The 25914-nt window shown below is 47.3% G+C and overlaps 1 protein-coding gene across 3 annotated transcripts; it reads left to right on the forward strand.

Annotated features, from left to right (window-relative positions):
* On the forward strand, window positions 1-23668 carry ZNF18 (zinc finger protein 18). 3 transcript variants are annotated; one of them, XM_059668597.1, is made up of 8 exons: window positions 1-85; window positions 716-828; window positions 3144-3645; window positions 5101-5290; window positions 7092-7180; window positions 14520-14604; window positions 15972-16079; window positions 22389-23668. In XM_059668597.1, exons 3-8 carry the CDS (start codon window positions 3256-3258, stop codon window positions 23171-23173), a joined length of 1647 nt encoding a protein of 548 aa, XP_059524580.1. In that variant the 5' UTR covers window positions 1-85; window positions 716-828; window positions 3144-3255; the 3' UTR covers window positions 23174-23668. The 3 variants fall into 3 exon arrangements, with proteins under 3 accessions (XP_059524580.1, XP_059524581.1, XP_059524582.1); XM_059668598.1 differs by having other exon boundaries at window positions 62-159; XM_059668599.1 differs by lacking the exon at window positions 1-85 and adding an exon at window positions 160-262.
* Window positions 23669-25914: the final 2246 nt, after the last annotated feature.

Below are 25914 nucleotides of genomic sequence, written 5' to 3' on the forward strand. Positions count from 1 at the left end.
CCTCGCTCGCCCCGCCCCGCCCCTGCAGGCGCGCGCAGCTGCGGGTCTCCCGGAAATGCGCCCAGAGTGGGCGCCGCAGGCGGAGGTGAGCGCGCAGGCTGGGCGGGCCCGGCCGCGATCTCCTGGGGTCGGGCCTGGAGCTGCCCGCGTCCGCCCTGGGTCGGCCGGTCCCCGAGAGGGCGGCAGGGTTGGCGGGCGCGCGCCGTGCGCCGGCAGTGCGCGCGGGGACGGGCGGCGAGCGCGGGGGAGGGGCGGCGGGCCTGTGCGTGCACTCCGGGCGGTGTGACGCCGGTACCCTGGCCCGGCTCTCGTCCTGGAGCCTGTGGGCCCCTCTGGACTCTCCAGCCACGTGTCTGGACTGGGACCGAAGACGGGCCCCGGCCTCCTGTCTTCTCCCAAAGGCTGGGCGTGAACCTCGGGCCGAGGGAGCCCCGACGGGCTGATGCCGAGTGTCCCCTCGGTGCTGTCGGCGTGGGGGGGGGGGCGGGGGGAGAACACTCGGTTGCACTGCCCACCGCCTCTTAGGGCGGGAGCAGCCCCGGCCTCCAGGCCGCTAAACACCGTTTTGGACAACCCCAAACCCGCCCCCACAGGTTTCCAAACGGCGGCGGCTCTCCTCCCCAAGCACAGGCATCAGGGCTTCCTGGGCTGACATTCGGCTGCCCCTGGGCGCCTCAGAGCGTCCTAACCTATAAGCTTTACACTTACCTTGCAGGGCAATCGTGAGGCTTAGAAATGACATGAGCAGGGCCTAATGCGGAGCTGGCACATTCCTCAAGTCACCGGTTAAAAGAAAGGAAACGCTACTCAAGGTCCTTGTCGGAGACGGTAAGGCCGACTTTATTCCGGGGGCCTGCGAAGGTGGGCTCTGCGGGAACAGACGACTACAGCAGGGCCAAGTGGAGGTTTATAGTCAAGGGGTAGGTGGAGGTCAGTGGATGGAAGCTTGCAGCGGTTCTCAACCTGTGGGTCGCGACCCCTTTGGGGGTCTAAGGACCCTTTCACAGGGGTCGCCTAAGACCATCGGAAAACACATATAATTACATATTGTTTTTGTGATTAATCACTATGCTTTTATTATGTTCAATCTGTAACAATGAAAATATATCCTGCATATCAGATATTTACATTACGATTCATAACAGTAGCAAAATTACAGTTATGAAGTAGCAACGAAAATAATTTTATGGTTGGGGGTCACCACATGAGGAACTGTATTAAAGGGTCGCGGCATTAGGAAGGTTGAGAACCACTGCTCTAGAGGAAACATCTGGCTCCAGGGCGGCTTCTCACTGAGCCCACTGGACAGGAGTTCTGCGGAAGGCGGACTGGGGTGAATCATTTACCGGGAGTGGTCAGCTACCAGGGGTGGGGAATGTAGACTTGGATCGGATACCAGAGCTGGACGATTTTCCCCTAAACTGGACCCAGCAAGACTCTTGATAAAACTGGACCAGAATGTCCAAGGACAGAGCCCAAGGGCCCGGCCTAGAGGACTCAGGCGCTAGCCGGTTTGGCGCAGTGGGTAGAGCACCGGCTTGTGGACTGTAGGGTCCTGGGTTCGATTCCCGTCAAGGGCAGGTACCTTGGTTGCAGGCTCCATCCACGTGTTCATTGAGTACATTCTACATGTCACTGTACTATACTGGTTACTGCATGACTATATGAGTGAACTATTTTTACTTTGCTCTTTTTCGTTCTCCGGAGAAGATTTTTTAAGGATGATTTGGTGATATGGAATGACTTGTTTGGGTGAAGTGGTAGGGATAAGGACATAGGTTTTTATAGGTCAAGGAAAAAGCTGCCTCCAAAAGCTAGAGTGTTGTACTGATCTCTGATTAAGCCAGATACCTCAGTGACTGGGTGTCTATTGGTTGTGGTTAGTGTTAGGGAGAATGATGACCTTTAGGTCCTTCATAACGTTTAAGGATTGACTGCGTAATCAATCCAGTATCAGGATTACATGCAAGAAAGTTAACTAGCTATAGCCGAAACCGGTTTGGCTCAGTGGATAGAGCGTTGGCCTGCGGACTGAAGGGTCCTGGGTTCGATTCCGGTCAAGGGCATGTACCTGGGTTGGAGGCACATCCCCAGTAGAAGATGTGCAGGAGGCAGCTGATCGATGTTTCTCTCATCAATGTTTCTAACTCTCTCTCTCCCTTCCTCTCTGTAAAAAATCAATAAAATATATTTTTAAAAAAAAGTTAACTAGCTATAGCATTTACTTTGCCATTTAATATTTCTCCTTTTACCATCTTCTAAATTTTGATACCATTCGCCATAATATTACTAGGTTCAAGTCTGTAGGAATGCTTTCGAGGTAGTTGGCATTTATTCTAAAATTTTTTAAAGCCCAAGGTTGAAAATTTCAGGTGTGACAGGTTTTTTTTTTTTGTTGTTGTTTTTAAAATATATTTTATTGATTTTTTACAGAGAGTAAGGGAGAGAGATAGAGAGTTAGAAACATCGACGAGAGAGAAACATCGATCAGCTGCCTCCTGCACATCTCCCACTGGGGATATGCCCGCAACCCAGGTACATGCCCTTGACCGGAACCGAACCCGGGACCCCTCAGTCTGCAGGCCGACGCTCCATCCACTGAGCTAAACCGGTTTCGGCTTTTTTTTTTTTTTTTTTTTTATATATAAATTCCCATGGCACTCAAGAGAGGTCACTTAGAAATTTCATTGCACCTTTTGGGGGAGAGTGAGTTTGCTCTGTTCAACCTCATATTTATTGTGGAAGCATCTGATCATCTCAGCATTAGCCTTTATTTCTAGGGCATTGATGTCTTTGTTCAGCCTCATTTTCCCGCCTGCTGACATGTGGGTGCAGATAGAGAAGTGTTTTGCAGAAGAGCTGTTTACCTGGAAACCCACAGTGAAGATGCTTTATGTGGTGCACTTCATTTTTGTACTTGGGTTAGACATTTGAAGACCGAGAGGGACTCTTATAAAATGGTCAGGGTGATGGTGACGGTTTAGATAAGTATTAGTGGTTTACTTTGTGGCTTTATGTTTACAATCTTGCAAAATAAAGTAGCGTATCCATCGATTTGAAAAGATCCGTGGTTGACTCCTTGGCTTCCCAGGTAGAGCATGTGAATTTGTTCTTCCTGAAAACGTGACCCTTTTCTTCTCTAGAGCACTGGGTCTCACTCCCTCTTGTGTTCCTGTGCGAGGCTCTGAAGACCTGGTTCTCCCCGAGACAACTTCATCCCAGAAGAACTTCACCTAGAAGGACGTGGCAGGCCAGATGATGCCTGTGGAGCTGGGGCAGGCCCTCGTCCTGCTGCCACCGCTGGCAAAGGCAGAGGACTCCCTGGTCTCTGGACCAGATGCTGCCCCTCGAGGGGAGCCCTCCAGCCCTGAGGCTGCACGCCAGCTTTTCAGGCAGTTTCGTTACCAGGTGATGTCTGGGCCCCAGGAAACCCTGAGACAACTTCGGAAGCTCTGTTTCCAGTGGCTGCAGCCAGAGGTTCACACCAAGGAGCAGATCCTGGAGCTCCTCATGTTGGAGCAGTTCCTGACCATTCTGCCCGGGGAGATTCAGATGTGGGTGCGGAAACAGTGTCCCGGCAGCGGGGAGGAGGCAGTGACCCTGGTGGAGAGCTTGAAGGGCGACCCCCAGAGGCTGTGGCAGTGGGTAAGCAGAGGACACTGTGATCTGTTAGTGAAGCATGGCTCCTCTGGGGTCTGAGCAGGTGTGCTGTCTTTTCTGATACCAAATATGTGGAATTTTCTACACTAACAACCAATTCTCCAATTCAGTTCAGTTCTGACACTGAATATTGGGGTTACTCAGATCCCACAGGATAAAGGCCAGACTCTAAGACTGTGCCCATTTCAGACACCAGTTACAAGTAGGCCACCCATACTTATAACCAACTGGTTAAAATTTGGAGGTTCCCCAAACACTGTCCTCATATAATTTGCTAGAACAAATCATAGAACTCAGGAAAACACGTTACTTATATTTACCAGTTTATTATGAAGGATATGATGCAGGAACAGGCAGTTGGAGGAGATGGGGTCACCCAGAGCTCCCATGCCCTCTCCAGGCCACCAGCTTCTGTGTGTCCACCGACTCAGAAGCACCCTGAACCCCACAGTTTAGGTGTTTTTATGGAGGTTTCATTACTTAGGCGTGATTGATTTATCGATGGCCACTGGTGATTGAAAATTTCCAGCCCCTCTCCCCTTCCCCAGAGGTTGGGGGGTGGGGCTGAAAGTTCCAACCGTCTAATCACCTGGTTGCTTCCTCTGGTGACCAGCCTCCATCCTGAAGCTATCTCGGGGCTCACCAAGAATCCCCTCATTAGCAGAAACTCTGGGGCTCATTAGAAATAACAAAAGCTGCTCCTGTCACCCCGTCCTTCAGGCAATTCCAAGGGTTTTAGGAGCTCTGTGCCAGGAACCAGGGACAAAGAACAAATATGTGTTGCTTACTATGCCACATCAGTGTCCCCGTACCGCACCTAATTCTTAAGATTCCCTGTGACTCTCAACACTTTTTAGCCATTAGAGATTGAAGATAAAGCCTCCATCTTTTTTTTCTTTTTCTTTAATCCTCACCCAAGAATATTTTTCCACTGAATTTTAGAGAGTGGAAGAGAGAGGGAAAGACAGAGAGAAATATCGCTGTGAGAGAAACACATCAATTGGTTGCCTCCTGCACGTGCCTTGACCCGGGCTAGGGCCCAGGAGGAGCCTGCAACCGAGGTACGTTCCCTTGATGGGAATCGAACCCAGGACCCTTTGGTCTACAGGCTGACGCTCTATCCAACGAGCCACACCGGCTAGGGCCCATTCCATCTTTAGAACATTTGGGAAGTTGCTCAAAAGCCACCTGAGTTTTAAGTGGGGGAGACTAACCAGTAGAGGTGCAATATTAGTGGTACGTCTCGGAAGTCTCCAGCCTGCGTCAGACCTCAGCTTTGGCCTCTCAGGATGTTTCCCTCACTGGTTCCTGCTGCACGAGAAAGAAAAGCTGTCTTTCTCTCGCCTCTCTCATGTCCCTAAAGGCTGTCATGGTCTGTTAGAGAGGCTTTCAGAAACTCTCCTCTGCATCTTTCAGTAATTAGTCCTGTGTGGTCTCCAGATCAGCATCCAGGTTCTAGGACAGGACATCTTACCCGAGAAGGAGGAGTCTGCAGGCTGCCAAGTGGGGGAAGTGGAGTCTCTTCTTGAAGTGACACCTCAGGAGCTGGGACTTGGGAATTCACCCTCTGGGCCCGGGGAGCCACTGAGCCACATGGTGAAGGAGGAGTCTGAAGCGGAACAAGAGCTAGGTGGGCAGTTACTCAGGTGGTGTGTGTGCACTCTTGGAGAAACTGGTGGCCTACGAGTGGGCGGGTTGAAAATACAGTGGGGCCTTGACTTACGAGTTTAATTCGTTCTGTGACGGAGCTCGTAACTCAAATTACTCGTGTGTCAAATCACTGTGACGTTCGCTGTGCCAACTAGCGGTGGGGTATCTGAAGCTGGCTCGTAACCCGAATTTTAGCTCGCAACTCAAAGCAAAAAATTGGCCGAGAGACGGCTCGTATCTCGAAAAACTCGTTAGTCGGGACACTTGTAAGTCAAGGCCCCACTGTAATAATGCTGCCCAGATGGGGTTATCTCTAAAAAGTTCAAAAACAGGGTAGTCGTGCTTCAACCATGCTGATTTGGATATTCGAAGCCTGTAATTAATTTAAACACTGTATGACTGGGCTAGACCTTTTGGGTTTTGGTTTTGAGGAAGGAGGTGGGAGAAAATATGGGTGAGCTTGTTTGAAAGGTTGGAGGGAGTTGCAGTTTGTTAGGGAGGTCCCTCCCATCTCATACTATTTGGTTCTCCACCAAGTTGTTCACCGAAAAAATGTCTTGGCTATGAACAAAAACTTCAGTTGTTGATCTGACAACCCTTTCATGCCGTACCTCAGCATGACAAAAAGCGTCTCAGGCAATAAACAAAGGAGTAATGCTTTTGTTGCCGCAGAAATCGAGGATTAGCGCAATTTTAAAATATAAAGAGGCCACCAAGAGTGCTAATGTTGCAAAGTGTGTGAAAGTGCTCACAAAACAACAATCACAGGTAAATGAATAGGCAGGAAAACTGCTTTTGATGGGCTAAACAAAAGCAGGTAGCTGGTGATAGCATTTTTGAGACTGTGATATATGAAAAATTCTTTGTTTAAGGCTATAGGCTGTGGTTCGGTAAATTTAAGAAGTGTGTATTTATAGATTAAACAGTACATTAGACATTCACTGTATATACCTCCAACCTTCCAAACAAGCTCACCCATATTTCCTCCCACCTCCTTCCTCAAAACCAAAACTCAAAAGGTTTAGCCCAGTCATACAGTGTTTAAATTAATTATAGGCTTGGAATATCCAAATCAGCGTGGTTAAAATAGGGAATCATTTGGGGGTCTGGAACAGATTAATTCACTTTACATTATTTTTTTTAGTATATATTTTTTATTGATTTCAGGGAGGAAGGGAGAGGAAGAGAGAGAGATAGAAACATCAGTGATGACAGAATCATTGATCGGCTGCCTCCTGCAGGCCCCACATGGGACTGATACCGCAACCCGGCATGTGCCTTGACTGGGAATGGAACCGTGACTTCCTGGTTCATAGGTCAATGCTCAACCACTGAGCCATGCTGGCTGGGCCAATTTACATTATTTCTAATGGGGAAAAATGATTCAGTTTTCTAATTGCTTTTTTTTTTTTAAGTTTTATTTATTTTTAATTGATTTTTAGAGAGAGGAAGGGAGGAGAGAGAAATACCAATGTGAGCCCCCCCGCAGGGATCAAACTGCAACTTGGGCATGTGCCCTGACCTGGAATTGAATTGGCAGCCCTTTGGTGCATGGAATGATGCCCTATCAACTGAGCCACACCAGCCAGGGCACAAATGGCTTCTTGAGCAGCCTTCTGGAACGAATTAAGTTTGAGAACCGAGGTTCTACTGTACAGTTCCTGAAGGCATAGATGGTGAAACAGGTGTTAGTTCTAATTTGTGGAGATTTTTACCTGTACCCTCTGGGGACTGATTGAGGACATCGGATTCTTGAGACATCCTGTTTCTCACTTCGGCAGTGGCTGCTTCCCAGCTTCCTGCCCAGCCTGAGGAGAGGCTCATCGGAGACCAGGACTTCGGAACCTCACTTCTCCACACGGCACCTCAGGTGAGCTGGGTGGCCCTGCCTCTCTCTCCAGAAACCAGGCTTTGAGGGTGTGTCAGTAGTGAGGAGGAGTGAAAGGGGGAGGAGTCTCAAAAGTGGAGCAGAAGGAAGGCCTAGGAAGGATAACAAGAATAATATCTGTGGAATGAGACCTGAGTTCCAGTTTTTAAGTCAGAATGTTTCCTCATTGTCATCTTGAGCAATGGAGTCTGGAAGCAGTTGCTCTCAAGAGGCAATCTTGTCTCTCCTTTTTTATTATCTTTGAGTTATGCTGAGAAAATACTATCTCCTTTCCTATTTAACCCTCTCACATAGAGTCAGTTTGAGATTTTGAATGGTTATATCTAATGTGGGACAGGTTAACCTCCCCTCCCCAACTCTATGGAGGAGTAACTGCCAAACAATGAACTGCACATGTTTAAAGTGTAGAGTTTGGTAAGTTTTTTGATGTACATACATACATACACACACACACAAAAATGGAACCATGACCATAAACAAGATAATAAGCAAATCTGTCACCACCAGAGGTTCCCTTTCCCCCCTCCTACCCCTCCACATTCCCCCAGTTCTGAGGCAACTACTGATCTGTTTTCTGTTACCATACATTAGTTTGCATTTTCTAGAATTTTGTATAAAATAGAATCATGCCATATGTACTCTTATCTTTGTTCTGCATATAATGCATCTTTCATGGTTGGTTCTTTTAATATTTTCTCACTGGTTTTAAACAATTTGACTGTGATAAGCCTTAGAATAATATTCTTTGTGTTTCTTGTGCTTGAGTTCATTAAACTTGGGTCTGTGGGTTTATAGTTTTCATCAACTTTTGAACATTTTTAGCCATTCTTTTTTTAAATATATTTTTATGGATTTCAGAGATAAAGGGAGAAGGAGAGAGAGATAGAAACATCAATGATGAGTGAGAATCATTGACTAGCTGCTTCCTGCATGCCCCATTCTGGGGATCAAGCCCGAAACCTGGGCATGTACCCCTGACCGGAGTCAAACCTGGGACCCTTCAGTCTGTAGGCTGATGCTCTATCTACTGAACCAAACCAGCTAGGGCATTGGCCATTATTTCTTTAATTGTTTTTCTCTGTCTTCCTTTTTTTCTCCTTTGAGGCCTCTGAGAATTATATACATGTGGCTCTTTCTTTTCTAATTTCTGTGTTTTATTTTGTATAGTTTCTATCTTAATGTCTTCAAGTTCATTAATCTTTTCTTCTTTGGTGTCTAATCTGCTGTTAACCCCATCCGTTGTATTTTTAATCTCATGTATTTTTAATCTCTAGAAGTTTGAATTGGGGCTTTATTGTATCTTCTATGTATATACTTAAAAAGCTATGTATATACTTAAAATGTTCAATCTTTCCTCCACCTACATGAACATATGGTTATAACATCTGTATTAATGTCCTTATCTGCTAATTTTTCACCTGGGTTTGTTCATTATGAGTGGTGTTTTCCTGCTTCTTTGTATGCCCAGTGATCTTTGATCGAATGTCAATCGTTGTGAATTTGACCTTGCTGGGGGCTGGATATTTTTGCATTCCTATAACTGTCTCTGAGCTCTGCTCTGGGATACAGTTAGGTTATTTGGACACAGTTTGTTAGATGGCATCAGAAAAGCTTTTAGTGTAGGGCTACTTTTTCCCCACTACTGAGGCAATACCCTTCTAGAACGCTACCTGAAGCTCCTTGATGGACAGGGTTTCCCATTGCGCTTCTGGAAATGTGAGGCATTTCCAGCACTTCAAGCTCTGAGGATTGTTCCCTCTGTTGCTTTTATGGGGTTCTTTTCTGTACTTGAGGGGTCCCTCAGCAGATCTCTGGGGCTCTCCTAGTGCAGCTCCCCCATCCGAGTCTTCTGCCCTGCTGACTCTATACTCCTTTGAGCTCCTGCTCAGCTCAGGGAACCACCTGCTCTGCCCGGTTCCCCTCTCTGCTGCTCTGGATGTTCTGTAGGCAATAAGTGTGGGCAACTGTGGGGCTCACCTAATTCATTTCCCACTTTCAGAGGCCTCTGTTCTGCTCTAACGTGCACTATCCGAAAACTCTATTTCCCACTTTCAGAGGCCTCTGTTCTGCTCTAACGTGCACTATCTGATAACTCTATTTCCCACTTTCAGAGGCCTCTGTTCTGCTCTAACGTGCACTATCCGAAAACTCTTTAATCAGATAGTTAGTCTCTTTTTTAAGTTGTTTCAGACTCAAAGGTAAATCCAGTCCCTCTTACTTCATTTTGGCTGTAAACAAAAGTCTCTGGGACTGGCTCATCTTGATAATGTAGTTAAAAATTCTGAAAAGTTGCATTTCATTAAAATAAAGTTTTCCAGGAACCTATTCATCTTAATCAAAACATTCATTGTTTCAAACCTTTGGGGAACCCTTGGGATTTGCCTCGTGAAGTAATACAGAGTGCAGGCGAAGGTAGGGAAGCCAATAGGTGATGCTTAATGTGGGGCTGGAGATCGGGCCTGAGCTCCAACTTGCCAGACTCCACGATGTGGAAACTGGATGTCAGCTTTGCAGTTCATCCTGGGAAAGGCATGCGGAGGGCGCAGGGAAGGGATATATCTTTTCAGTTACTCAGGGGTGGCTTCTTGCTTTCAAGGTACCCAGAAACCAAATTTTTAGGCAGGAGAATGCTTGGTTAAAAAAAAAAAAAAAATAGGGTATTCTCTCAGATATTTCAAGCAGACTTGGAGGATTATTATTTACTAGAGGCCCGGTGCACAAAAATTTGTGCACTCGGGGGGGGAGGGGGGTCCCTCAGCTCGGCCTGTGCCCTCTCGCAGTCTGGGACCCCTCGGGAGATAACGACCTGCTGGCTTAGGCCTGCTCCCAGGTGGCAGAGGGCAGGCCCAATCCCTAGGTGCAGCCCCTGGTCGGGCTCAGAGCAGGGCCGATTGGGGAGTTGGGGCGCTGCCCCCTGTCATGCACAGAGCAGGGCGGATCGAGAAGTTGGGATGCCACCCTCAGTCACGCTCAGGGTAGAGCTGATTGGGGGGTTGGGGCACCGCCCCCTGTCACACTCAAGGCAGGGTCAATGGGGAGGTTGCGGCGCCATCCCTGTCACGCACAGAGCAGGGCCAATAAGGGGGTTGGGGAGCTGCACCCTGGCACGCACAGAGCAGGGCCCATCAGGGGATTGGGGAGCTCCCCCCTGTCACGCACAGAGCAGGGTGGATCAGGGGTTGGGGCGCTGCCCTCTATCACCCACAGAGCAGGGCTGATCAGGGGGTTGGGGCGCCGCCACTCTCACACTCAGGGCAGGGCCGATGGGGAGGTTATGGCTCTACCCCATCACACACAGAGCAGGGCCTGTGGGGGGTGGTTGGGGCGCCGCACCCTGTCACACACACAGCCGCAGGGCGATGAGGGGGTTGGGGAGCTCCCCCCTATCAGGCACAGAACAGGGCTGATCAGGGGGTTGAGGGGCCTTCCCCTGTCACGAACAGAGCAGGGCGGATAGGGAGGTTGTGGCCCTGCCCCCTGTCACACACAGAGCCACAGGGCGATCAGGGGGTTTGGGCACTGCCCCCTGTCACACTGATCCCGGTGCTGGGAGGCCTTGCGGCTCCACTGATCCCGGTGCTGGGAGTCATATTACCCTTTTACTATATAGGATAGAGGCCTGGTGCACGGGTGGGGGCTGGCTGGTTTGCCCTGAAGGGTGTCCTGGATCAGGGTGGGGGTTCCCACTGGGGTGCCTGGCCTGCCTGGGTGAGGGGATGATGGCTGTTTGCAGCTGGTCACACACCCTTCAGGGTGGGGGTCCCCACTGGGGTGCCTGGCCAGCCTGGGTGAGGGGATGATGGCTGTTTGCAGCTGGTCACACACCCTTCAGGGTGGGGGTCCCCACTGGGGTGCCTGGCCAGTCTGGGTGAGGGGCTGAGGGCTGTTTTCAGACTGGCGGGTGACTGAAGCTCCCAACTGCTCCTTTTTTTCTTTTCTTTTTTTTAATTCTGGGCCAGCTTTAGCTCTGACTCCAGCTCTGAGGCCTCTGCTGCTGAAAGCAGGTATCTGGTTTGTTTGTGTTCTATAATCGAAACACTGTATCAACTCCAGCTCCGAGATCCCGGCTCGCTGAAAGCAGGTTTCTGGGGTTTTGTTTAGCTTCTATATTTGTAACTATGTTTCAAACTGCAAGCTCAGAGGCCGGCAAGGCAGGCGGGGGATGTTGGAGTCCTCCATCACTGAAGCAAGCACGCCTCATGTTAGTTTCAAGCTGCCTGGCTGCTGGCTGCCATCTTGGCTGGCAGTTAATTTGCATATTGCCCTGATTAGCCAATGGGAAGGGTAATGGATGTACGCTAATTACCATGTTTCTCTTTTATTAGATAGGATTCTATAGTAAGTACAGTATATTCCTATGAAAAGTATATACAATTTATTAACACATTTTGACTAGTAGAATTAAGCATCAACTCTACATAATGACATTAACCATGATCTTTTCTGGATAGTTTAATATCAAATGATTTAAAATGCTCATCAGCAGCACCCTGTATGTGTGTGTGTGTGTGTGTGTGTGTATTAAATTCCATATATGTAGCAGATAACTGATTAACAACCACTTAACCTAAACAAATGTTATCCCTACCCAATCCTAATATCCTTCCCCCAAACTAACAACTATTTGCATCAGAAGGACCTTGATATTTAATGGAATCCTTTGTAGGTGAAGGGGTCTTTTATTTTTATTTTTAAGTATATTTTTATTGATTTCAGAGAGGGAAGGAGAGGGAGAGAGAAATAGAAGCATCAATGAGGGGAGAGAGCCACCGATTGGCTGCCTCCTGTACACCCCCCACTGCGGACTGAGCCCGCAACCTGGGCATGTGCCCTCACTGGGAATTGAACCATGAGCTCCTGGTTCATAAGTTGAAGCTCAACCACTGAGCCAAGCAGGCTGGGCAGTGAAGGGTTTTTTTAAATATAAATAATCACGTTTCCTAATCTCTTTCATCAATTAGGAACTTAGTGAATAATGCCAGAATAACAAATTAGTGTCCCTAGTCAGTGGTACTTCGTATTAGAAACTGTGACTGAGTTAGAACCTCACATGCACTTGGGGATACATTTACTCAGAGTCCTGTGTTTTCAAATTTTGGGAAAGGAACACAGTACAAAGAACTTTATGCAAGTCAGTTGTGGTAATGTCTTAACTCACCAGATGGTGCTGTTTCCACACAAATGACATATTTCTCCATCAAATCTTTTACTCCCACCCTTCCAGGATAGGAATTTAGATTTTTCTTCCTCTTTTAAAAATGAGAAAAAGGAAGGGAGTGCAGTTGGTATCTTGCCTCCTTTTTTTTTTTTTAATCTTCATTCGAGGATATGTTTATTGATTTATTTTTTTTTTGTTTTTAGAGAGGGAAGGGGAGACGGGGAGGGAGGAGGAAGGGAGCAAGGGTCTGTGTTCTCAGTGAAGACTCAGAGCTCTTGTATTCAGCAGTGTTTGTTCAAGTTGGTTATTTTTAGGACATTGTTAAGGTAGCTTCATTCACAGAAGATTTACAAAGTAAGCTGCTAATAATTTCAACTTTAAAAAGCAGTTATTAAAAATATGGTTATAGTTAACAATTAAATATATTAAGGTCACTTTTTACCTTTTCATTTTTTTCACCCTAAAAAAGTCAACTCCCTCCCTCCCTCCTTCCCTCCTTTCTTTCCTTCCCTCCCCCCCCCCCCCCCCTTAGTACCTGCTAGTTAAAAGAGTTTTTGGTGTTCCATTACTTTTCAACCATTTCCACTTCACTTTGATGTATATTATTTGTAATAGGAAGACAACTTCATCTTCTCATTCTTCTCTTCTTTTCTGCTCCCTATAGCCTAGCTGGCTTTTCATGACAATAATCCATGGCTATCAACTTTGGGGTTCCTGAAAGTGAACAGAATCTCTTAATTCTCTCTGCAAACCCTGGTGTTAGTCTGGGAGATTGAGTATCCCATAGATTGCATATGATAGTAATAATAATATAGATATCATTTACTGAGGACCTGTTTGCTAAGAGCTGTATATTTCACCCAGACTGTACGTGTTGAGTGACTACTCTGTCCTGGACACGGGCTTGTGGACTGGAAGAGAACAGTGGAGAGTCCTTTTCTCATGGTGCTATGTGCTAGTGGAGCCAATTATTGATTAAATACTTATATATGTGTGTGTATAGAAAAGATTGTGTATTCTGTCATATGCATAATGTACATATACATAACTAATAAATTGGTGAGTTCTAGGAATGAAGAGTACAGTGTGCTCAGATGATACTTGCACTATTTCTGTTAAGCCTCCCAACAATTTTTGAGTTCAGTACTATCATTAGGTGAGGACTTGAGGCCCAGAAAGGTTAAGTCACTTGCTCAAGATCACACAGCTAGGAAGTGGCAGAACTGGGACTTGAAACCCAGTATGTTTGACTCCAAAGACATTGCTGTAAATCACTCTGCTATACAATCTGTTTTCTTGGAGGGGAGATTGAAATTTGAGTTCATGAAAGTAGATCCTACTTAGATGGCATTCCCAGTTTTGAGTCTTTAGGTCCATAGCCTAAGAAAGACATGTTTTAGGGGTAATTGAAGGGCTCCTTGCTCTAGACAACTCATCAATTTCCCACTCACTGGAAGGAAACCTGATTTGATGTTAGACCCTAAATGCAGAACTGTCAGAGGGCCCAGGTGTGTGTGGCTGCAGCATCTTCCTCTGCTCTGAATCCACTAGTCTCTTTCCCACTGAGGTGTACAGCTTAGTTGATTTCATTGTTGCTTCTTCCCACTTTTTTGCTGATTTACAGTTGCTTTTCCCAACAAATACCTTTTTAATTTTTCTCTTTTCCCTCTTGAATTTCCAGATTTTAATGAAATATTGGGAAAATCAGGCTCCTACTGTTCAAAGATCTCTACGTAGGCAGTGGAAGAGTTAAAGCAAAGGACAGTGTATAAAGGGCTCCTTGGAGGCCTGGGATGGGGGGATGGGGGCGGGCTAGAGGAGGTTAAAAGGGGAAGAAAGGGGACATATGTAATACTTTCACCAGTAAAGGATTATTTAAAAAAAGAAAAAAAGAAAGGGCTCCTTGCTTTCTCTCTATTCTCTACTCATGAATACAAGCAACTTGAAAATAATGTTGAACTTAAAGCCTAACTGTTTTCTACCCAGGATAAAAAATACTGATAAAGGGACTGTAGTTTTTCCTTTGGCCTTTTTCCTTGAACCACCTCCTATGATTTCTGATGGCAGGCTCCTAAGACACATTGCTTGCTTCTGAGCCTCGATAGGTAGGGAAGGCAGCATCCAGAAACCTTCGGTGAATTTACAGCATTGTGTTTTTTCTAGGAGCACTGGAAGCACCTGGATTCCATTCAGAAGGAGCAATACTGGGATCTCATGCTGGAGACCTATGGGAAAATGGTCTCAGGAGGTGAGAGCATGGGTTAGCCGGATGGAAGGACATGGAAAGGCTGTTTAGCATTTTCTGTGTACTCTTAGCTCCTTGAGGTTCTCTGGGTGAAGACTATCAGTGACACCATTGGGAACTGGAGTGAGCTGCAAATAGCAGAGTTATAGTAACAACTTCCTGGTATTAAATGTATTAAATGTGTATCAGGAACTGTCATGGTTGCATAACATAGTAACTCCTTGAAATGGGTGATGATATTCTCATTTTTTAAAAAAAATATATTTTATTGATTTTTTACAGAGGAAGGGAGAGGGATAGAGAGTTAGAAACATCGATGAGAGAGAAACATCGATCAGCTGCCTCCTGCACATCTCCCACTGGGGATGTGCCCGGAACCAAGGTACATGCCGTTGACCGGAATTGAACCTGGGACCCTTGAGTCCGCAGGCTGACGCTGTATCCACTGAGCCAAACCGGTTAGGGCGATATTCTCATTTTTTTTAAAAAATATATTTTTATTAATTTCAGAGAGGGAGAGAGAGAGAGAGAGAGGGAGAGAGAGAGAGAGAGAGAGAGAGAGAGAGATGAGAGATAGAAACATCAACGACGTGAGAGAAACATTGATTGGCCGCCTCCTGCATGCCCCCTACAGGGGATCAAGCCTGCAACCCGGGCATGTGCCCTTGACTAGAATCAAACCTGGGACACTTCAGTCTGTAGGCCAACGCTCTATCCACTGAGCCAAACCAGCTAGGGCGATATTTTCATTTTTTTGTTGTTAATCCTCACCTGAGGATATTTTAGAGAGAGTGGAAGGGAGGGGGGAGAGACACAGAGAGAGAAACATCGATGTGAGAGAGGCACAACAATTGGTTGCCTCAGCATGTGCTCTCTGACCAGGGCCAGGATCAAGCCTGCAACTGAGGTACGTGCCCTTGACTGGAATCAAACCCAGGACCCTTCAGTCCCTGGGCAGACACTCTATCCACTGAGCTAGTTCTCTCATTTTTAAGGTGATAAAAGTGAGTGATAGATCAAGTCACTTGCTCACTGTTATGTAGCTTGTAGGTGCTTAGTTATGAAGGAGCTCAGTTGGGGCAGGCTCTGAGTCTATGCTCTTTAATACTTAACCACAGTCTATTGGAGGGGTCTTTGTCATCAGGTGGTCTGACTCTACCTGCCCAGATTCTTCTGTGGTCTTCACCATTTATCCTGGCTATCTTGTGAGTACTGGTGTCTTAGAAGCTCTAAACAAACTTCTAAGATGAGCTACCTTAAGTGGTCTCAGACCCTTCCTATTTCCTCTCTTACCTAGGACACTCCTTTGAGAAACAGCAGGTCCCCAGTCCTAGTTCATTAAGGCCCACATGTTATCTCTCTCTGTACAGGTATTTCCAATTCCAAGCCTGACCTGACTAATTCAACAGAGTGTGGGGAAGAACTGGCAGGACTGCACCTGCATGTCAGTGAGAAGATCCCAAGACCCACCTGCAGAGGTGAGTAATCTTTCATTGGTTAGAGCCATTCTTGTCTCCTGTCATTAAATTGGAGGTGGTGGAGATATGTTAGGACTTCGGTTTCTATTCCATTAGTTCGGACTGGCCATGATCTAGTTAGTCTGGTTTGGATCTGGAGGTCAGGTCTTCTTAATCTCTGGTTATGGGGCTGTTGACACATGTAGTTAATCTTGGAAGAAAGAGTACACCTTCAGTCTTATTTGTTGTGACAACTATCTCAGTGAGAGTTAAGATTAGTACAGATTGAGACCAATACAGATATAGGTATAATTCTATTACAGAAAAGTGTGTGAAATAGCCAATAATTATCCTTCCTCTTGTTTCTTTTTTTTTTTATATACATTTTATTGATTTTTTACAGAGAGGAAGGGAGAGGGATAGAGAGTTAGAAACATTGATGAGAGAGAAACATCAACCAGCTGCCTCCTGCACACTCCCTATTGGGGTTGTGCCCGCAACCAAGGTACATGCCCTTGACCGGAATTGAACCTGGGACCCTTCAGTCCGCAGGCCGACGCTCTATCCACTGAGCCAAACCGGTTAGGGCTCATCAATGTTTCTAACTCTCTATCCCTCTTCCTTTCTCTCTATAAAAAATCAACAAAATATGTTTTTAAAAAAATGCTGAAAGAACAAGACCATCAGCCAAGAACTCTATATCCATCAAAACTACCTTTCAAAAATGAAGGAGAAATTATGGCATCCCAGATTTTTTTTTTTTTAAGTGAGAGAGACAGTTCATTACTAGCAAACCAGCCCTACCAGAAATATGAAATGAGTCCTTCAGGATGAAATGAATAGACCCTAGACCAGCCGTGAGCAAACTACGGCCCGCGGGCTGGATCCGGCCCATTTGAAATGAATAAAACTAAAAAAAAAAAAAAGACCATACCCTTTTATGTAATGATGTTTACTTTGAATTTATATTAGTTCACACAAACACTCCATCCATGCTTTTGTTCCGGCCCTCCGGTACAGTTTAAGAACCCATTGTGGCCCTCGAGTCAAAAAGTTTGTCCACCCCTGCCCTAGACAGTAACTCAAGTCACATGAAGAAATAGAGTACCTACCAGTAAGGTAATTGCATATCTATCCTATCTAATAATAGACAAACATGGTAATTGACCGTACCTTCGCTACACCTCCCATTGGCTAATCAGTGTGATATGCAAATTAACCGCCAACAAAGATGGCAGCTAATTTGCATACTGCAGACAGGGCGGGACAGTGCAGCCACCAGCATGAGCCGCCATCCCGGGCCACAGGCTGGCCCCAGAAGCCCCAGAAGCCGCCCAGAAGCTGGTGATCGGGGGGAGATGGGGGTCCCCTGCCCAGGCCTGACAGCTCTGGCAGAGGCATCAGGCCTGGGCGAGGGGCCGATCCGGTGATTGAAGGTTGATGGGGGTCGACACCTCTGGCTGAGGCGTCAGGCCTGGGCAAGGGCAGAGCCGGCGATGGGAGGGAGATGGGGGTCCCCTGCTCAGGCCTGACACCTCTGGCGGAAGCGTCAGGCCTGGGCAAGGGGCCGATCTGGCAATCGGAGGGTGATGGGGGTCGACGCCTATGGCCAAGGTGTCAGGCCTGGGCGAGGGCGGAGCTGGTGATCGGGGGGATATGGGGGTCCCCTGCCCAGGCCTGAAGCCTGGGCCAGAGGTGTCAGGCCTGGGGTGGGGGTAGGGGGGCAAGCTGGCAATTGGTGTGAACTACAGAGGAAACACCTTTTCTGACCGCTCATTGGTTAAGCTCCCTGTATGCCACTGGTAATATTCTTAGAAACTTGGATAATAAGAATCCAAAAAGATGATCTAGGGTTTTTCACCACACTCCTGGCGAAAAAAACAAAGGTCTGCTGCTGGAGGGCTAAGAAATGTCATATCCTGCCCTAGCTGGTTTGGCTCAGTGGGTAATGCCTTGGCCTGCTGATGGCAGGGTCTGAGTTCAATTCTGACCAAGGGCATGTACCTAGGTTGCAGGCTCCTCCCTGGCCGGGGCCCAGGTCAGGGCTCATGCAGGAGGCAACCAAAGTGTTACTCTCACTTTGATGTTTCTCTCTCTCTCTTTCCCTTTCTCTTCCACATTCTCTAAAAATCAATGGAAACATATCCTCAGGTGAGGATAAAAAAAAAAAATAATAAATTATTATATGAAAGACACATCTTGAAAATGCCTAAAGAAAGTTGTCATTTTTTCATGGTGAAGGGACTCTAGTCCGTGTTGATGAAAAAACCTTGCTGGCTTTGGTGACTCGCAGTGGCTGCAGCCGCGGGATGATAGGGCTGGTGCCTTCCCCTGATCAGCCTGGTCACCTCCCACAAAGGGAGGCCAGACTTCAGCTTAGGTCCTATCCCCAAGGGGACCAGGGAGTGGGCCTAAGCCGTCACTAGGACATCCCCCGAGGGCTCCCAGTATGTGAGAGGGGGCAGGTTGGGCTGAGGGACAGCCCCCCCCAGTGCACAAATTTCGTGCACTGGGCCCCTAGTATATATTATATAAAAGCCTAAGCGACCATTTGACTGTTCAACCGTTCAACCATTTAACCGGGAGCTATGATGTGCACTGACCATCAGGGGGCAGATGCTTAACACACAGGCATGGAAACATGGAACGGACTGATGAATCTCAGAGAGAAAGGGGGAGGGGAGAAGGTGGGAAGAGATTAATCAAAGATCTTATGTGCATACTAGAGGCCCAGTGCACGGATTTGTGCACCAGTGGGGTCCCTCAGCCTTGCCTGCAGAGATCAGGCCGAAACTGGCAGTCTGACATCCCCTGAGGGGTCCCGGATTGTGAGAGGGTGCAGGCCAGGCTTAGGGACCTCACCGGTGCACGAATCTGTGCACCGGGTCTCTAATGTAAATATAAAAGACAATATAAATGAAATATTTTTTGTAATCCTCATCTGAAGATATTTTTCCATTGATTTTTAGAGAGTGGAAGGGAGGGGGAAAGACAGAAAGAAATATCTAGGGCCATGGATGGAGCCTTTAATTGAGATACATGCCCTTGACTGGAATTGAACCTGGGACCTTTCAGTCTGTGGACCAATGCTCTATCCAGCCTAATCTTAATGCACCTTTCATTAAGTAGCACAAAGAAGAAATACAAACTTATTCTGATGTAAAATAGCAATTCCCCTTTACCCTTCTCTACATTCTTCTAAAATACTGTGGTTATGTAAGACCTTTCTGTCAAACCTCCCTAGACACCCTGTTACATATACAAAAGATCCCAGAGTCTTGGTGGAAGGAAAGGGTGAAGGATGTGACCTGTATGACAAATCATTCTTTATCTCCAGTTGGGGTCTAATTAATTGTTTTTCTTTGCTGATAAACCACAAAAAGAACAAGCATTAAATGGGGGATATAATTTTAATTTTAAGCAATATATTTATTATAACACTATTTCAAAGGATTCCTTCGGAGCAGTACTTTTCAAACTGCATTTCATGACAAATTAGTGTATTGTGAAATTATTTTATAGGTTATAGCCATCATTAAAAAAATGAAATAAGATTAAATAGAAAAATATCAGAAAGCAATGACAAAATACTAGATGTCAGGATAGGTAGTGTTTCAGGAAATTTTTGTTCCGAATATATGTGCATATACTGTATTTTTAATATAAACGTTTTTTTTACTGTGGGTAGCAGACAAAAAAGTTTGAAAATACTGCTTTAGAGGTTGTTGCAATAGGAATTCTGTTTTAATAGACTTTATTTTTTAGAGCAGTTTTATGTTCACAGCAAAATTGAGTGGAAGGTACAGAGATTTCCCATACACTTTTATGCTACAGCCTCACTGTACGTTAAAACTATAGTAAAATGACACATTGATGCATTTCATGAATTTCTGGGTTCCTTGAGAAGGGGAGAATCCATGTGAAATTGATAAAGACCACCATTTACAATTTAAATGCTACAAAGCCAGATATAGAACTATATATACAACATATCAATTATGTCAGGTGAAAGCACATACATCCTATCTAATAATAGACAAACATGGTAATTGACCGTACCTTCGCTACACCCCCCTTGGCTAATCAGTGAGATATGGAAATTAACCCAACCAAGATGGCGGCCGGCAGCCACGCAGCTGAAGCGAGCAGGAGGCTTGCTTGCTCCAGTGATGGAGGAAGCCAAGGTTCCCCGCCTGCCGCGGCCCGGCTCTGAGCTCCGAAAGCAACAAAGTTTCAATTATAGAAGCTAAACAAACTCCAGATACCTGCTTTCAGCAGGCCGTGGCCACAGAGCTGGAGCGAGCAGGAGCCCGGCTCTCAGCTCCAGTGATGGCAACAACGTTTCAATTATAGAAGGTAAATAAATCCCAGAATAAAAAGAAAAAAAGGAGAGGCTGGAAGCTTCAGTCACCGGCCAGCCCGTAAACGGCCCTCAGTCCCTCACCCAGACTGGCCAGGCACCCCAGTGGGGACCCCCACCCTGAAGGGGGTGCGGGCAGCCTAAAAACAGCCATCATCCCCTCATCCAGGCTGGCCAGGCACCCCAGTGGGGACCCCCACCCTGAAGGGGGTGTGACCAGCTGCAAACAGCCATCAGCCCCTCATCCAGGCTGGCCAGGCACCCCAGCGGGACTCCCACCCTGATCCGGGACACCCTTCAGGGCAAACCAGCCGGCCCCCACCCGTGCACCAGGCCTCTATCCTATATAGTAAAAGGGTAATATGCAAATTGACCCTAACAGCAGAAAGACTGGGAATGACTGATCACTATGATACACACTGACCACCAAGGGGCAGCCGCTCAATGTAGGAGCTGCCCTCTGGTGGTCAGTGTGCTCCCACATGGGGGAACTCTGCTCAGCCACAAGCCAGGCTGATGGCTGCCAGTACAGCGGTGGTGGTGGGAGCCTCTCCTGCCTCCTCAACAGCGCTAAGGATGTCCGACTGCAGCTTCGGTCTGCTCCCCGCTGGCTAGTGGACATCCCCCCGAGGGCTGCCGGGCTGACAGAGGGATGTCTGATTGACAGCTTAGGCCCAATTCCTCCAGGGAGCAGGCCTAAGCCAGCAGGTGGTCATCCCTTGAGGGGTCCCAGACTGTGAGAGGGCACAGGCCGGGCTAAGGGACCCTCCCCCCACCCCCCCCCCACCCCCGAGTGCACAAATTTTTGTGTACTGGGCCTCTAGTATATACATATGTATTGGTTAAATAAAGACTGGAAGGAAACGTACACGCATAGTTGTTACCTCTGGGTTGTGTGATTGAGGTTGATTTGGTTATCTTCTGTATACTGTTCTCTTCAAATTATTTTTAGTGATCATATTTATCTTTTCATATCTTAATAATAAAGAGCTAATACGCTAATTAGACCAAACAGCCAAATGACCTTCCGGACATCCTTCTGGACAACCTTTCGAAGCCGGGGCTGTGAGGGGCTGCGAGGGTCAGCTGGGGGTGCGAGGGTCGGCCGAGGTAGCCTGGGCAGTGAGGGCCAGCTGGGGTGGGGAGGGATGGCTGGGGCCATGAGGAGCTGTGAGGGATGGCTGGGGCTGTGAGGGCCTGCCGAGGCAGCCAGGGCTGCGAGGGCCGAGCTCCTTGCAAGAATTTTGTGCATTGGGCCTCTAGTAATCGGGTAATAACCAGTCATTTTTAAAAATTGCACTCATATAATACCCTTGTTTTTCTGATTCTTAATAAAATAGAGCTACTATATGATCTAGCAATTCCATTTCTGGGTATTTACCAGTATCTTCAGAAAATGAAAACACTAATTTGAAAAGATATGTGCACCCACCCATGGTCATTGCAGCATTGTTTACAATAGCCAAGATATGGAAGCAACTTAGGTTTCCATTGACAGATGACACACACACACACACACACACACACACACACACACACACACACACACACACAATATGGAATATTACCCAGCCATAAAAAAGAATGAAATCTTGCTATTTGCAACAACATAGATGGACCTAGAGAGTATTATGCCAAGTGAAATAAGTCAGAGAAAGACAAATACCATATGATTTCACTTATATACAGAATCTAAAAAACAAAACAAATGAACAAACAAAATGAAACAGAAACTCTTAGATACAAATAACAAACTGATGGGTGCCAGAGGAGAGAGGGTTTGGGGGGATGGGTGAAAAGAGGAAGATTAAGAAGTACAGACTTGCGATGATATGTCATGGGAATGTAATGTACAGCTAGGGAATAGTCATTAATATTGCAATAACTATGTATTCACTGATGACCTTTGACATATGGATCAGAAGGTAGGGCATGCCATGCATTGAACTATTTTAAATCTTTTCTTTCAGGAGATAGACAGGAGAATGACAAGGAGAACCTAAACTTGGAAAATCACAGGGACCAGGAGCCTCCAGATGCCCCCTGTCGGGCCTCAGAGGAGGTGCCTGCTCAGGCTTCCCCGAGTGGCCTCTTCACTGAAGAGGAGCCGAGTCGCTTTGGAGAAGAGAATCTCCCCGAGGCTCAGGAAAGCCTTCCAAGCGAGGGAGTAGGGGAACAGCTCTCTCCTCAAGAAAGGAAATCTGGGAGGCAGCGAGGCCGTCAAGTGCCTAATCCTCATCCAGGGGAACTGTCCATACTGTGTCTTGAGGGGAAGAGAGAGGCCTCGCCTAAAGGGCAGCTGAGAGCCCCCATGGCCCAGAAACTGCCCACCTGCAGGGAGTGTGGGAAAACCTTCTACAGGAACTCTCAGCTTGTTTTTCACCAAAGAATTCACACCAGAGAGAAATACTTCCAGTGCCTCACCTGCAGAAAAGCCTTCCGGCGGAGTTCAGACTTCATGAAACATCAGCGAATTCACACGGGAGAGAAGCCCTGTAAATGTGACTACTGCGGGAAAGGCTTCAGTGACTTCTCCAGATTGCGCCACCACGAGAAAATTCACACAGGAGAGAAACCCTACAAGTGTCCCATCTGCGAGAAGAGCTTTATTCAAAGATCAAACTTTAATAGGCATCAGAGGGTTCACACAGGAGAGAAACCTTACAAATGTTCCTGCTGCGGGAAAAGTTTCAGTTGGAGTTCCAGCCTTGATAAACATCAAAGGACCCACTTAGGAAAGAAGCCCTTTCAGTAGCCACGCGCGCTTGGCCCATTTCTGTGTCCTGGCCCGTTTGAAACACGTAGCTCCCCAGGAGGAATTAGGTCTCTAAGCGGATATCCCTGCTCTCTCTCATGCCTGGATGAGGGAAGAGAGTGTCTGCACATGGGTTTGGACTTGGAGAATGTGTCGGCCTGTGGATTGGATCTCATGCTGGTTTAATTTTTTGCTTCTGCGTCAGGAGACAGAATAGTCTTTGTCTTTTACTGCATCTGTTTTTGGGAAGAGATGCGAACAACCTATTGCTTGGAGGTCCCATATTAGAAGTGCTACCTGGGAGGAGGTTAACTGGATTAGCCGCAGTTGCTGTCATGGGAAGCACCTGGGATCGGCCCTTTAGAGCTTGGGTCCTGGAGCAGGCCATCTGTTACAGAAGGGGGGCATAGAGGACCAGGAACTCAGTGTGTTCTTTGTCATATTGGTGGAAAATTAATGTCCTGTCCCTTTTAAAAATAAACTTAGTAGAATCACTCCTATCTTCTTTGTGTCTGAAGTGTCCACTGTGCGTTGACTGTAGCTCAAAATGCATTTTCTCATAGAAGACCCTCAATGGTAGATCATCCCACACAAATGCATCAAGTTTATCAAGTAGCTGGATGTTGGTAGGAGAGTGCTAGCCTGGTGCTTGGGTGTGAGAGCTTGGCCCGTGCTGGGCACTCCTGGTCTCAGGTAAGTCTGTCCCGGTGTCCTCTTTCTGAGCCCGCCTCCCAGTTGCTTGCACACTTCAAGCTGCCCCCCTTTTTCCTGGCGTCTGCTTAGGCCAGTGGTCAGCAAACCATGGCTCGTGAGCCACATGTGGCTCTTTGGCCCCTTGAGTGTGGCTTTTCCACAAAATACCACGTGTGGTGTCCTATCTAATAATAGACAAACATGGTAATTAACCATACGTCCAACACGCTTCCCATCGGCTAATTAGGGTGATATGCAAAGTAACTGCCAACCAAGATGGTGGCGGGCAGCCAGGCAGCTTAAGCGAACAGGAGGCTTGGTCGCCCCAGCGATGGAGGAAGCCAAGGTTCCCCGCCTGCCGCTGCCTGACTCAGCTCCTGAAGCAACAGCTCAAAAAGATACAATGTTTCAATTATAGAAACTAAGAGATGGCAGTAAATTTGCATACACAGGCTCCAAGCATTGGAGCGAAGCCAAACAGCCCCGAAGAAGCAGAGCAGCAAGGCCTCACCGCCCCAGGATCAGCAGAGCCGCAGACCTCCCAGCCCCAGGATCAGCAGAGCTGAGAGGCCTCCTGGCCCAGGATCAGCGGAGCCGCTAGGCCTCCCGGCCCCTGAAGCAGCATCATGGGGGCGGCACTGCAACCCCCAGATAGGCCCTGCTCTGTGGTTGACGGGGCGGCGCCCCAACCCCCTGATCGGCCCTGCTCTGTGGGTGACAGGGCACCCCAACCCCCTGATCTGCCCTGCTCTGTGCGTGATGGGCTGGCGCTGCAACCTCCTGATTGGCCCTGCTCTGTGGGTGACGGGGCAGCACCCCAACTCTGATTGGTCCTGCTCTGTGAGTGACAGGAGGCGGTGCCCAAGCCCCCCACCCCCATCGGCCCTGCTCTGCGTGACAGGGTGGGGGCACCACAACCTGATCGGCCCTACCCTGAGCATGATGGGGCTGCGCCCCAACACCCCCTATCAGCCCTGCTCTGTTCCTGACGGGGCAGCTCCCCAACCCCCTGATTGGCTGGCTCTGTGCATGACAGGGTGCGGCGCCCCAACTCCCCAATCGGCCCTGCTCTGAGCCCGACCAGGGGCTGCGGGGCAGGCACCTAAGGATTGGGCCTGCCCTCTGCCACCCAGGAGCGGGCCTAAGCCAGCAGGTCCTTATCCCCCAAGGGGTCCCAGACTGCGAGAGGGCACAAGTGGGGCTGAGGGACCCCCCCTCTCCCCGCCATGCACAAATTTTTGTGCACCGGGCCTCTAATTTTAAATATGAGGGAAGCTTTTCTCAACAGGTTTCAGGAATTCAGAAACAGCAAAGCGAAGTTAGCCTTTGTTAAAAAACCTCTCAATGCTACTGTAACAATTAAATTTTTCTCCCTTTAATATTGACATTGGCAACTTTGAAATGCAATTGCTGGATTTAAAAAACAACTGTGGAGCTTGAAATTTGAACGTCTTTCTGCTGATATAGAAATATTGGAGAAAAACAAATGTGAACTTAGTTCACAGCACAAGTGGTCTGCTTTGAAAGACCTGGAGAAGGAAGATATGTTGATTTTTAACACCTGGAATAGTATTCCTGACTCATATAATCAACTGAAAAAACTAGCGTTTGCTGTTCTTTCCTTATTTGGGTCTACATATTTATGTGAACAATCATTTTCAAGCATGAATCTTATCAAGAGTAAATTGAGGAGTCATCTTATTGATGAGAACCTGGAATTGTGCCTAAAATTAAAAACAACATACAATCCTGAATTACCCAAACTTTCCTAGGAGATGCGAGGCCATTGTTCACATTAGTGTTTGTCAGTCATTGTCATAATTTACTTTTATGGATATTGTAAGGTAAATTGTAAGGAATTTAATTTTATCAATAAATAATAAATATTAAGTATGATATCAGCCTATCCGGTTTGGCTCAGCAGATAGAGCGTTGGCCTGCGGACTCAAGGGTCCCAGGTTCGATTCTGGTCAAGGGCATGTACCTTGGTTGCAGGCACATCCCCAGTAGGGGGCGTGCAGGAGGCAGCTGATCTATGTTTCTGTCTC

This window comes from Myotis daubentonii, chromosome 16 (genome assembly GCF_963259705.1).
Source record: "Myotis daubentonii chromosome 16, mMyoDau2.1, whole genome shotgun sequence".
In the NCBI taxonomy this organism is placed as follows: Eukaryota; Metazoa; Chordata; class Mammalia; order Chiroptera; family Vespertilionidae; genus Myotis; species Myotis daubentonii.